This window comes from Electrona antarctica (assembly GCF_951216825.1).
Source record: "Electrona antarctica genome assembly, chromosome: 23".
NCBI lineage: Eukaryota > Metazoa > Chordata > Actinopteri > Myctophiformes > Myctophidae > Electrona > Electrona antarctica.
This window is the reverse complement of record NC_136804.1, coordinates 4133059-4147109: the sequence shown is the minus strand read 5'-3', so window position 1 is coordinate 4147109 and position 14051 is coordinate 4133059. Positions and strand designations below refer to the sequence as shown.

General features: G+C 42.0%; 1 protein-coding gene across 1 annotated transcript in view; it reads left to right on the top strand.

Moving 5' to 3' along the window:
* The first annotated feature begins 1763 nt into the window (after positions 1–1763).
* LOC306916536 (far upstream element-binding protein 3-like) overlaps positions 1764–14051 on the top strand; it is a 23187-nt gene continuing 10899 nt past the window's right edge. Inside the window, exons 1-5 of the mRNA XM_079494427.1 lie at positions 1764–1866; positions 5290–5462; positions 8130–8307; positions 9918–9948; positions 10855–10907. Coding sequence (XP_079350553.1) covers positions 5301–5462; positions 8130–8307; positions 9918–9948; positions 10855–10907 — 424 coding nt within the window. The 5' untranslated portion in view covers positions 1764–1866; positions 5290–5300. The remainder of the gene's footprint in view (positions 1867–5289; positions 5463–8129; positions 8308–9917; positions 9949–10854; positions 10908–14051) is intronic.

Genomic DNA, 14051 nt, shown 5'->3' with positions numbered 1-14051 from the left:
AGGTCAGCTCATTTGGGCACATTTTGGCAAGTGGCTATGGCCGAATTTAGGCCAAGTAGTTTTGTTCTTGCAAAATTATTGCTTGGAATGGATTCAGAAGCATGAAAACACCCTAGTTTGACATGTCACAATTGTCACATGCTACTTAAAGCATGATGGAATTTGGAAAATGTTGCCTTATATTGGTTGTCTATGGTGTGGTATACAAAAATGGCCATAACTTGTTTTCGCATTGTTTCCGGCAGAGCAGACCTCTCATTCTGTGGACCTTAATGACCAAATTAATAGAAAAAACACAAATAAAAAGTACGGCATGACATCACAGGTTAATCCTTAACCGTTGAGCTTTTGGGCCTGTGGCTCCCCGGCTAATTCCTAACAAGGGGTCTGGGAAGGGAGTGCATTGCAACCTGCACGGGTGGCTTTGATAACATAAAACAGAGGTATGTTTGTCAACACTGCGTCACCCAGATAATTCATGCCGCTTATTGCCGTATCCATACAGCAGCCTCTCGATCGATTCACCTATCGTCTGGATGTTCAATCAATATATTGCCATATCGATTAATTGAATGCACCACTAATATGGAGCCGGCCAGCAACTCTACATCTTACCTCAAACCCTTAGATCTCCATATATGGAGCTGACCTGTTCCGACATTCCATATGTTGATCTGACCTAATCAAACCCTGTACACAAGGTACACTCCATATATGGCCAGTACAGAATTCATTCCATGTGTTGATCTGACCCCCCATGCGAAAGCGCCAGCACTCACCCAGCAGTCTGCCGTCACCCAGGCGGATGCGTGCACGCAACCTCTCCCTTTTAGGGCGAGGTCGCTTCTCTCCCTCAGGGAATCTTACTGGTGGAACACTTGATGGAACCATATTTACCATTATTGAGTGCATTTGATACCATTTGTGCACACTAACTTATGGGGGTCCGTGGCCTAATTCTAAACTGAAGAGTCCTTATAACATTTTTTGTTTCTGGTGTGTCCCATGAAGTCTGCTCCGGTTCTGTTGACGTTATCGGACTCAACACGTGGTTCTTCCTGTCGACGACGACTCTGACCTCAACGTAGTAGCGGCCTTGGACATGCGTGGCAAGTACATTACACCGGCAACGCCAAGAGAAAGGTGAGGGCTGTGTTTTTTTTAGCTAGTATTATTCTTTCATATTTATTTGCCACATTATAAAATTGTATGGTTAAAATGGTTAAAATCTAAAATGACACAGATGCTTTCCCAGTCAAAACCCATTTAGAGATGAGATCCGGATTTCTGTCAGTGGTTCTCAAACCTTTTCATGCCAAAATTATGTATTTAGCCGCCATCTCAAAATATTTTCTTCCAGGGAAGCAAAGATTTGAGTTACAAGATGACACGGATGCGTTCCAGGTCTTAAAAAAAAATATATATCTATATTGTTTGTGTTCTAAAAAAAATATATATATATATATATATATATATATATATATATATATATATATATATATATATTTTTTTTTTTTAGGTTTTAGCAGATGGACACTGCGCTCACTTACTACCTGGACTACATGTTGTCTCAGTAAGACAGCCCCCCCCCCCCCCCCCCCTATCCACAAGAAGGAGGAGTGTACCAAAGAATTATGGAAAGTGTAGTCCATGAAGGAAGTGAGCCCAGTGTTCTGCTAAAATATCTAAAAGCACATAGCCTATTACACACACAAAGACCCCAGGAAAGTGTTCTAATTCTTCTAAACACTCAGGAGCTGGTGCAGGCGTCCTTCAGACTGACCACAGGGACCAGAAACGCCACAGAGTCAATCAGACCAGTTAATTTGATCTTTTTTGGTCCATCGAGTTTGCACGCAAGGGCAGGTGAGTGACACGTGAAGAACTGGAGACAAAATGTTTGCCATAAAATCCACTAGGCGTCCTGTGCGACTATTGATCTGTTAACCCATTCTGAACACCCCATGCGACCGTTATCACACCTTCCAATAGGGCCAGTATGGCCGTTATCACACCTTTCAATAGGGCCAGTATGGCCATACTGGCATACTCACTGTCTCAGTATGTCATTATCACCTATTGTGACGGGTGATGATGTCACTGATGTCACTGATGTCCTGACGGAGGCGCGCCGTGTCTGGTGGCCGTGAGGCACCGCCGAGCGAGTCGCCTTGCCGAGCGTTGCGAAGGCCACCAGACCCGACTCGGCGCCGTCCGAGTTACGTCCCGATAGGCAGAGAATAGTATATATTAGTAGTCCCTAGTTTCCATGCACCCACAATAGTTGGAAATGACCTGTCCACCAGGGGGTGGACAGGTCCTTGACCAGGCTTTGTTCAGAAAGGTGTGATAACGGCCATACTAACCCTGTTGAAAGGTGTGATAACGGTCGAATCGGCTGTTCTGAAAGGGAACCCCTTTTGGTTATGCTTTAGCGTTTGAAAAATAGCAGATCTACAAGCTCATATCATATCATAGCACGGCACAGAGTGTCACACTATGAGCTTGTAGATCTGCTATTTTTGAATAATCGTGGAAATGACAAATCTTTGTTTCTGGGGAGTCCCTGGAACAACATATTTTGAGATGGGGGTCGGCGGTCAAATTCATATCATTTTTGGGGTCCTTGACATGAAGTAGTTTCAGAACCACTGATATAGAAACATAGTTTTTTCAGAAAACTCAGGATTTAGAAGACATTTGTAGAATCGACCTCACGTCTAAATGGGTTAATGTACCCCCTGCAGTTGTTAAATCATTAAGTGGTCAAATCTTTATTTCACCATTTAAATGTTTTGGTGCCAAGCCACACTAATGGGAAAGTCAAAATATTCCATGGCGCTTATTATCAGCGTGAGATGAGTGTTGAATGTCTGGCAACCATTAAACAACCCAGCTAAGTCCTGCCCTATGCGGGAGCTAACTATCTCCGTAGACAACGCCCTGGTAAAGTCTGTCCCGACAGCCAGGAACCTTGGTGTTGTCCTGGACAGTCAGCTCTCGTTCAAAACACACATCACAGCTGTAACGCGATCCTGTAGGTTTACACTCTATAACATACGACGAATTAGACCGTTCCTCACCCAGGAGTCAGCCCAGCTCCTAATCCAGACAACAGTCTTGTCAAAACTTGACTATTGTAACTCCCTCCTTTCTGGCCTACCGGCATGTGCACTTAAGCCCCTCCAACTGATCCAAAATGCCGCAGCTCGCTTGGTCTTCAACCAGCCAAAATTCTCACACGTCTCCCCCCTTCTCCGCTCCCTCCATTGGCTCCCGGTCGCTGCCCGCACAGAATACAATGATGCTGGCATTCAAAGCAACCAAAGGCATGCCCCCCCCATATCTCACAAGTATGATCGTACCCTACAAACCCTCCCACGCACTCAGATCAGCCAACGCAGGGAAGCTGGAGGTACCTTCACTAATACGCTCCACACGTCCCAAACTCTTCTCCCTTCTGGCTCCAAAACTATGGAATGCACTTCCCATCACAGTCAGAACTGCAGCCTCACTCCCAATCTTCCGCCGTAGTCTGAAAACCCACCTCTTCAGACTCCACCATGGCCCGTAGCACTTGCCCTAGCCTAACCCCTTAGATAGCACTTCATGTAGACTTAGATAGTATTTTAAACAGACTTATAGCTTGTTACGTAGACGGCACTAGAATTGCATTTTATGTAGTCATAGCACTTTATAGTACACATGTATAATATATAATATAGTATAGTATGTATAGTTTACATAGATACTCCACTGTTATGTTCTTAGTTTACGCATTATTCATGATAACTACTTTTTATATATGTGATGTATGCCATGCTTTTGTTATTGCTTGATGTAAATCGCTCTGGATTAAGAGCGTCTGCTAAATGCCTAAATTGTAACAACAACGTTCTGAAAACAATAATAAACCAACCAGTGATGATATTGTTAAGCCTTAAAGCCTGGCAGGCAATGTATGTCGATGTGTGCATGTTCTGCGAGATTTACTATGTGGTACAGCGGTGTTGTGTGCCGAAAACAGACACCGCCGTACTACGCAGCATCGGCTGAGCCGAGTCAAGACATCCTAACTTTATTGGCGAGGCGGGTTGCGGCGGGTTAAATAATGTTTAATGGGATTTCACTGTTTTTAGCAGTGAGCCCAGTGTCTCTGATGTCATGGACACTGGGCTCACTTCCTTCCAGGAGTACAATTTCCATAATGTTTTGGTGCACTGCTCCTCCTTGTGGATAGGGGGAGGGCTGTCTTACTGAGACATGTAGTCCAGGAAGTAACACAAACACTGCTGCCTGGTGGACGGCAGAGCCAACGCTAGACTGCTGAGCCGGACTGCCGGTCGTTTTACTGTGTTGCACGCTGGATGCACATCCAGTTTGGGCGGCCATCTTAGATCATCTTAGATGATCTTAGATGACCTCCGAACATCGCGCGTTATATCTAAACCATGGAGAGCTCCGTAGATTTTGAGTTATTCAGCTTTTTAGTCAGCCTGTATAAAGGGAGGTGAACGGCACTGCGCATGCGCGAAACCGGCCTAGGATCGCTGCAGAAGGAAAGGCCAAGCAAAAAAGAAAAAAAAAGAAATCGGCGATCCGTTTTGATATCAATAATAAAGCTTATATGACAGAACCTTCCGCCAGGAGCAGTTGCAGGTTGGATTCTATATGGCGGAATGTTCCTTCACGTGTTGTGAATCGGGTAAGTGAGCCCAGTGTCCATGACATCAGAGACACTGGGCTCACTGCTAAAATCTCTAAAACCACATATTACACACATAAAGACCCCCAGGAAAGTGTTCTACATCTAAACGTCATTAAAATAACAACATAACATCATAACACCCTTTTTTGCAAAAAGGGTGAAGTTTCCCTTTAACTCATTTATGTAGACCTGAGGACAATTCTACAAATCCTGACAGTTTTCTGAAAAAAACATGTTTCTATGTCAGTGATTCTCAAACTATTTAATGTCAAGGACCCCTAGAATTATATGTAATTGGCCGCCGACCCCCATCTGAAAATATGTTGTTCCAGGGACCCTGCAGACGCAAAGATTTGAGTTAAAAACGCTCGCTCTGAAAGAATATATATTCAAAATTTGAGTTAAAAACGCTCGCTCTGAAAGAATATATATTCAAAGATTTGAGTTAAAAACGCTCGCTCTGAAAGAATATATATTCAAAGATTTGAGCCATATTTTCACGATTTTTCAAAAATAGATAACAAGTAAACGATCATTGCTATATGTGACATTTTCTTTCATCCCCTCCTACTGTTCTGCAGGCTTGGCTGAAATGGCCAAAATATTCCACGACCCCAAACATGCCGCCATGGTATTGGAGGGGATGAACATGATGCGGCTCGACTCGAATTCGTGCGATGTGATATTGTGCTGTGGAGGCACAGAGCTGCCCTGTCACCGGCGGCTCCTGTCTTCATTCAGCTCATATTTTAATGTAAATACACATTTATTGACCATGGATTTCACGTGAGCCAAACATCATGTGATATCATTTAATTGTTGACACAATGTATATAAGAAAGGCCTAAGTCATGATCACTATACGCCAACCATTCATCTTTTCAACTTTCACAGAATATGTTCAAGAAAGCAAAGATCTCACCTAATTGACTAATTGACCCTGAAATGCTGAACGCATTGGTTTGTTATGGATACTCATCAAGAGTATCCATAACGTCAGAAAATGTTAAGGTAATGTATTTCCATCATGAAACTATTGTGTTTTTGAATCTCAGTCTCGGGTCTTAAAGCGGCACTATGTAGTTTAGGTTTAGTTTGTATTCGAAAGAAAAAAGTATTCGTACATTTTGTAATGTGTGCACTTGTAAAACATAACTTGTTTGTAGCTCTTTTTTTTGTGTGTTTGAAAAAACATGCTTTTACAGATGCAAGATGTTTTTTTGTTCCCCAAAAAATTACTGCCAAAAATTACATGATGTCTGAGAGCCAATCACGTGAGGCTTTTTCCACTACCCAATCAAAAAGCTCCAGAGGTCTGCCTGGCAACTGAGGTTGCCATGTTTGTCTGGGGCTGTGCTTTATAAGTTATACCAGTTAATGCGAATTCACTAATTCATTATTTTAGTAGCCTACTGGTATATTAAATAAAAAAGAAGGTAATACATAAGTGTAATAGTGTAGAATACTGTAATTAGTGTAATAATGTACTTAGTGTAATAGTATAATAGTAACATAGTGTAATGGTGTAATAAGGGCAATAGTGTAGTAACCTGCAAAACCTGTCAGTCTGTGTCAGTCACATGACCATATATGCCCGAAAATTAAGGCCCAGCCCTACCTGGGCCCTCATCAAACCCTGTATACTCAAGACACTTCCCCCGCTGCCACCCTTAGATCTCCATATATGGAGTTGTTCTGATATTCTATATTTTAGTGTGTTTCGTGCAAAACTAATGTTTGGAATGGATTCAGAATCATGAAACCCCCCTAGTTTGACACATTACATGCTTCTTAAAGCATAATTAAATTAAATTATTTCCTTGCCTTATAGGTTTATTATGGTACTTTGTATTATGGTACTTATAACATATTTTTTATGTTATTTGGATAACCCTAAGGATCTTAAAAAATCACACCCGTGTGAACTGAGTGGTGTAAGGTCTTATATAGCCTGTCTGACGTAATGAAATCACACCCGGGTGAACTGGGTGAACATAGCAACCATGCTCATTTTTTTAGCACAGACAGACTAACAAAGCCAGTTGTAGGAGTGGTTTACACCACTCAAAAATCTTGAACGATTACTTTTGCAAGTTCTTTTGGGTCACACTATTTTAGCATGACTGGCCTATGACCTCATCAAGCCCTGTACACAAGACTCCATATATATTCTCCATATGGCCAGTACAGAATTCATTCCATATGACGATACGGCAGTCTGTATTTTTTCCCAGTTTTTTCATGTGTTTATGAGGTGACAGTACGTCATTAGACCCCTTGGTGTAGTTATGTGCAATGATGTCTTCCCTATGTAATTAGGGTGTCTTCATGGAGGCTGAAACCTAAACGTGCCAATGAAAAAAACAGTGATGGTAATATCATCCCTTCCCCTTTATCATACAACAGCTGTGGGAGCGGCTTCAGTTCAGCTGGATCACCACCCATCACCACCCACCAGGCAAACCAGGCATCCTTAATGAACTGGTGGGCGTGTCCACATAAAAATGACATTTTAACAAATACTTTAAACAAACTATAATACCTGATGATCATGTTTTAGGGTTGGGGTAAAATCATGGCACTCCATCTTTAAGGGTGGCAGCGGGGGCAGTGTCTTGAGCTTACAGGGTTTGATGAGGGCCCAGGTAGGGCCGAACCTTAATTTTCTGGCATGTTGAGAACTCTAATTTTCGCCAGCTGCTGGGCGCGGCTGCACTAATAATTTTGGGGCGGGCCCGCCTAGAGTTTGAATGGACGGGTATCAGTCAAAAGGGAGACATCAAAGAGGAAGGGCGGGTGGGGAAGGATCAACATATGGAATTTCAGAACAAGTAGGCTCCATATATGGAGATCTAAGGGTTTGAGGTCAGATGTAGAGTTCCTGGCCAGCTCCATATATGCAGATCTAGCTGGTGATCCAGTCTTTTCCATGTATGGCTATCCATTGTTTGTCAGTGTCATGATCTTCATAATATGGAGATGGCAATATATGGAGCATTTACCATATATGGTGGCGTGACGTGTCATGAGGCATAATGGTCTGATGGCCATATATGGTGGCGTGACTGACGGACGGACTGGCAGGTTTTGCAGTTTTTCATAGTAACCTGTGACCTACAGTTGCAATTACACTATTACCCATATTACACTATTACCCTTAATACACTATACCACTATTACACTTATTACACTATTACACGTTTACACTATTACACTAATTACACTGACAGTATACACTATAAGCAGACGTGGACATGCGCCTCCCTAGATCTTCCCCATAAATTCACTACAATACACACGTACACGATGATTGTTATTGCTTACGCATTTTTTTGTGGGACATAATATATACAGTACAGTAAAAAAAAAAGTTGCATTGCTGCTTTAATGGTTGAACAAACCTTTTGTTTATTTGGTCTAGGGCCTACTAGCAGCATCGAAATTTCTCAATATAGTTGCTGTTATCGATGCCTGCGAGCAATACCTGCCTGTAATGCCGACGGCAAACCCAGCCGGCGGCTCTATGGGTGGAGAAGGAGGAGGAGCCAATCCCATCAGAGTGGTACCTGCTGTGTCTGTTAGCCCCGCCTCTGGCTCAGGTATATTCTTTAACCACATAATTCGTTTTATTTGGGGGGAAAGTTATTGCAGGAAAATAGCCAAACGACAAGTTGACAACGTGACACACTTGTTGATCTGCTTTTCTCAGCGTAAGCTTTCCCCCACTATTTGTAACCATTAAATCAGGACGACCAGCCATGTGTTGCTTCAGGGCTAATTTCAAGGTGCACAAGGCACCATCTTGGATGTAATCTCGCGTCACCAGGTCTTCCACCTCGGAGGAAAGCCTGTTACAAAATTGCCGTGTGAACCGGTCTGGAGCGGATGATATCGTTACGTCATGTTGTAGTATTGTTTTGTAGTCATCAGGATGATATCGTTACGTCATGTTGTAGTATTGTTTTGTAGTCATCAGGATGATATCGTTACGTCATGTTGTAGTATTGTTTTGTAGTCATCAGGATGATATCGTTACGTCATGTTGTAGTATTGTTTTGTAGTCATCAGGATGGTATCGTTACGTCATTTTGTAGTCATCAGGATGATATTGTTACGTCATGTTGTAGTATTGTTTTGTAGTCATCAGGATGCTATAGTTACGTCATGTTGTAGTATTGTTTTGTAGACCTCATGATGATATCGTTACGTCATGTTGTAGTATTGTTTTGTAGTCATCAGGATGATATCGTTACGTCATGTTGTAGTATTGTTTTGTAGTCATCAGGATGATATCGTTACGTCATGTTGTAGTATTGTTTTGTAGTCATCAGGATGATATCGTTACGTCATGTTGTAGTATTGTTTTGTAGTCATCAGGATGATATCGTTACGTCATGTTGTAGTATTGTTTTGTAGTCATCAGGCAGGAAGAATCATCAGCGGTGCACTCGGTTATGATATGATTAATGTTCCGTCCTGTGATTAATCTCCGTCCTGGGCGACAGGTGGGATTATTTGATAGGATGGAGACCTCCGTTTATGCCGCTCGGGGTGTTAACCAACATGAACTTTGTGTCCCTATTTTGGGCAATGTAGAAGTCCCATATTCAAAATCTACTCAAGTAAAAGTACAAAAGTATCTGCATCAAAATGTAGTTAAAGTAAAATAAATAAAAGTACTCATATTGCAGAATGTCCCATTTCACAAGTTCAAAAAGTGTCCAAAATGTGTTGAAAATATTTTCAAATGCCCGAAATGCATAGGGTTGTACAGGGTTGAAGTGGATAATGTATGTTTTCTAATCATGAAGAGAAGACTTCTGCAAAGCCGGTTTGTTGCAGGTGCGTTGGCAACAATGCAGTAGACGTTGATGACCCGCACGCTTTGTTTTTGATGAGTGTGGGTCTCTCTCCATCTATGTTTTTGAATCTCCAAAGAAACTAGTAACTAAAGTTTTCAAATGATTGTAGCGGAGTAAAAGTACAATTGTGGGCTCTGAAATGTAGTGGAGTAGAAGTAAAAGTAAAAGTACTGAAAATTTGACATACACAAGTAAAGTACAAATATCTCAAAATTGTACTTAAGTATAGTACTTAAGTAAATGTACTTAGTTACTTTACACCACTGTAATTAGGATTAGTTTTGTTGGTGTTTTATATGAACTGGGGAAGATGCATATATCTGTTTTCTGTTTCTCACTCATTGTAGCTCACCGGCTTGCAGCCATAGACCACCAGAGGTAAGTGTTCACTGTATGTAGTCCTGCACAAAGTTTGCAGTCTGAAGGATTGTTGCAAATTAACAACTCATTCATTGCCAAAGACGTCTTTGGACGTCTGTTGATCCCAAAGCCCACACCGCCAAAGCTGCTTTGGACGCCTGTTGTGTGTTTTTAGCTGTTACGCTAGATGGCGCTCTTTGCTAACATATGAGTCACCATTTAATCCTCAGTCATAAAGGGAAACAGGAGATCACGTCATTCACCGTTGACTTCTGTGCTATTGGATTTGGAAGAATATAAAGAGAAATGTTTTCTCGCCTCGTTTATTTAGCTGTCCATTTTGGCATGCTATTTTCAATAACTAGAGAACTGAATGTCAATTGTGTTATTTTTTTCTGCCAGGGGTTGAATTTATTTGCTCTGTCAGTAAATAAATTTTACTACACACTGTTGTAATATCTAAGTACTGGACCCTCGTCTGGTTCTGACAGACAGGTAGTGTGTGCAGGCTGGGTGGTGTGTGACAATCCAGTTGAAGTATTCCTTTGGTACGGCGACTGCGGCGGCGGCGGGTACCCGGGAGAACAAATTAACAAGACACGAGACAGTATCACGCTAAGGTTCACAAGGTTTATTACACAAACAGGAAACATATATAGTGCTGGATCATAATGACGTGACAATAAGATATGAGACAGAAGAACGTGCCTACTGCAGCAAGGCTGACCTTGCTGCCTGACTAGATGTCTCTCGTAGCCTATCTATAAAGTATGCTACAGTACAGGCAGTACACAATACATATCAAGTACACTGTATCTCAAGTTCAAGTACATAGACTAAGATGTACTGTGCATGGGCTAATATCATAACACACACTATGTCAGTAAATTACTTTTATTACATGCCTCTCTCTCTCTCTCTCAGGGTAATGGAAATGACGGAAGAATACAAAGTCCCTGACAGGCTGGTGGGATTCAGTAAGTAATGACTTCTGACCTCACATAGTGTCATAGGCAGGTAGCCACTAGCCAGTTATCTCTCACTGTTCACTATATCACAGTGCCATAGTGTCATAGGCAGGTAGCCACTATCCAGTTGTCTCACTGTTCACTATATCACAGTGCCATAGGGTGACCAGATGTCCTGATTTGTGCGGGATTGTCCCGCATTTCAATGACTTTTCATGCGTCCCGCAAATTGAGACGTTGTCCCGCATTATGATAGACAGGCTCCGGTTTTCAAATGTGCGCTTTATCTGTGGGTCTGTGGGAGAGCAGCGGAGCTGCAGAGGCTGTCATGACAGGGCCAGGGGGCGGGCCGTGACTGTGTGTGTGTGTGTGTGTGTGTGTGTGTGTAGGTAGGTAGGATTGGCTGTCAATCAAACAGCCGGGCAGAGAGGGGGAAATCAAATCAATGCGGTGCGGATAGTTTAGTGAACACCCACCAAAACAAAACAACGCACGAAACACAGTACAACGAGTTAGCGTCTTAGCTAAAACATGGAGGAGAAAGGGGAAGAAAATGAAGTGCAGTTACAACAAGCACAGGGAAACTATTTATCCGTGGGTGAAGAAGCCATGCAGTGCAAGGCATATTGAAAGAGTCTTCTGTGACATTTGTAATTAGAGTCGTTTCTCAGTGACACACGGAGGAGGTGAATAACGATGTGAAGCAACGTGTTGATCAAAAGGATTCTTCACGGTGCATGGACACGTTTGTACTAAAACCAAAAAAACAAGAAGAAAAGGTAACAGCAGCTGAACTAACTAGTGTTTACCACACAACTGAGAGACTTTCAGACTTGTAATGGACAACATAAAGACCTAAAAACACCTACAAAGTGTATATCCTGGCTGTGCTGCTATGGTGGAGAAGTGTGTTTACAATTTAATTTATTATGAGTTGCCTCCAATGCTGACCAATCTTATTTTATTTTATTTTATCTTTTATTTATTTTACCTGTATAATTTCAAAATAATTTGCAGTAGTTGGCTTTGTTAGGAGGAGGATACTAAAGTAAACATTTATTTATTGGTTCCTTATTGGTTGTAGGCTAATTCATGCCTTCACAATCAAATAAAAGCCCCTTGGTTGGTTGGTTGGTTGGTTGGTCCAGTTGTATTGGTTGGTTGGTTGGTTGGTTCGTTGGTTGGTTGGTGAATTGTCCAGTTGTATTGGTTGGTTGGTTGGTTGGTGTATTTTTCCCAGTTGTTTTATTGGTGTATTGTCCAGTTGTATTGGTTGGTTGGTGTATTGTGTATTGGTTGGTTGGTTGGTCTATTGTCCTGTTTGTCCAATAATAGTTCATTTAAATGCATTTCTGTTAAGTTTCTTTTATTTGCATAGTAGTTCTATTATAGTTATTATCATCAGTCCTATTATGTGCTACTGAATCAACCAGATGACAAAGCATAGATATGCTATGTGAGGGGCAGAATAGAAATGTATAATTGAGGAATAGAAATGTTATTATTTTTGTTTTCGTATACACATAATTCACGCACACGACACAACCTAGCCCGTCTCCGGACCCCCCGGGTTGAGCTCCTTTGGACCCCTATGGGTTAGGGGTCCAAAGGAGCTCAACCCGGGGGGTCCGGAGACGGGCTAGACACAACCCCGCATGTGTCCCACATTGTCCCACACAAACACACTCTTTGTCCCACATCTGGTTAGTTGGGATCTGGTCACCCTACAGTGCCATAGTGTCATAGGCAGGTAGCCACTAGCCAGTTATCTCTCACTGTTCACTATGTCACAGTGCCATAGTGTCATAAGCAGGTAGCCACTAGCCAGTTATCTCTCACTGTTCACTATATCACAGTGCCATAGTGTCATAGGCAGGTAGCCACTAGCCAGTTATCTCTCACTGTTCACTAGGTCACAGTGCCAGCCAGTCTCACTGTTTCACTATCACAGCACCATAGTGTCATAGGCAGGTAGCCAGTTGTCTCTTACTGTTTTGGTGTACAGTACGTTGTCATTGCACTAAGACGAAGGAATACAATCAATAATAACAGTGGAATGACCTACCTGGGGAGTTTGAGGAAGGTATTCCACAGGGTTGGGCCAGCAACTCCAGAACAACCTGACCATTAGAAAACATCTCTCTGTTGTTTCAGAGGACATAACAGCCATAACAGATTTACCAATACCAACATTTTTAGTTAATTGGCCAGATGTGAGGTCATCTGGTCGAGTGTGGTTGTTTCGCATAGAGGATGGCTTCGTGCTGTGGTGATATGCGAACTCACAGCAGCGCATCAAGCCTCCGATGTCCTCAATGCGAGACACGTTGGGGTGGCTGGCATGGGGGCTAACGTTGGTCTAGCCCCATATGGAACCTCTCCCTCCACTATTGCACACAATTCCATTCCATACGATAGCCGTATATAACCGGTGTCTTGATTGATTGATTCCTTTGGGTGAATTTGGGTTTGTTGTTGTCTGCTGACGGCACGCAATGCACTGCAGGTTCGTTGGTGCACCTGTCCTGTATGATCAGTCCGCCTGAAACTCGTCCAGTGAGAAATGTTCTGCGGTGAAAAAACTAATTTATCAAAATTAACACATTAAAGTCCCGGCCCTATTTTATAAAAATACAAAATAGTGGAAATTGTTGATCTTCTAGAAGCTTACAGCTTTTAGATCTTATTGACGATTATGCAAAAAATAATTGTGATTATCTCAAATAATTGCTATTAGCTGATTATGTAATAACTGTGACAGGCCTAATTCAGAATGGACGGGAGTCGAGTCTTTGATGCTAAAGTGCCATATTTGTTCCCACATACATTTCAGTTGAGTAGTCATTGTAGGCCATTGATAATCATTGTAGGCCATTGATAATCATTGTAGGCAATTACTAACTGGTAAAACCAGTATTGGGCAGCTTGAACTACAACTGGCCTGTGAACATAGGGCTGGGAAATTAACTGAAAAGATGTACCTGTAGTCACCGATAATCTTTTCTCATAATTAATAATCGAAAAGCAGTTATTTACTACATTTTAATGTCTAGACATCATAAAACATACTTGTATTCAAATGTATTAGTCTGATTAACCACTTCATTACTAACACTGCATTATACCTTGTTGTACAATGGTGGCATACGGAAA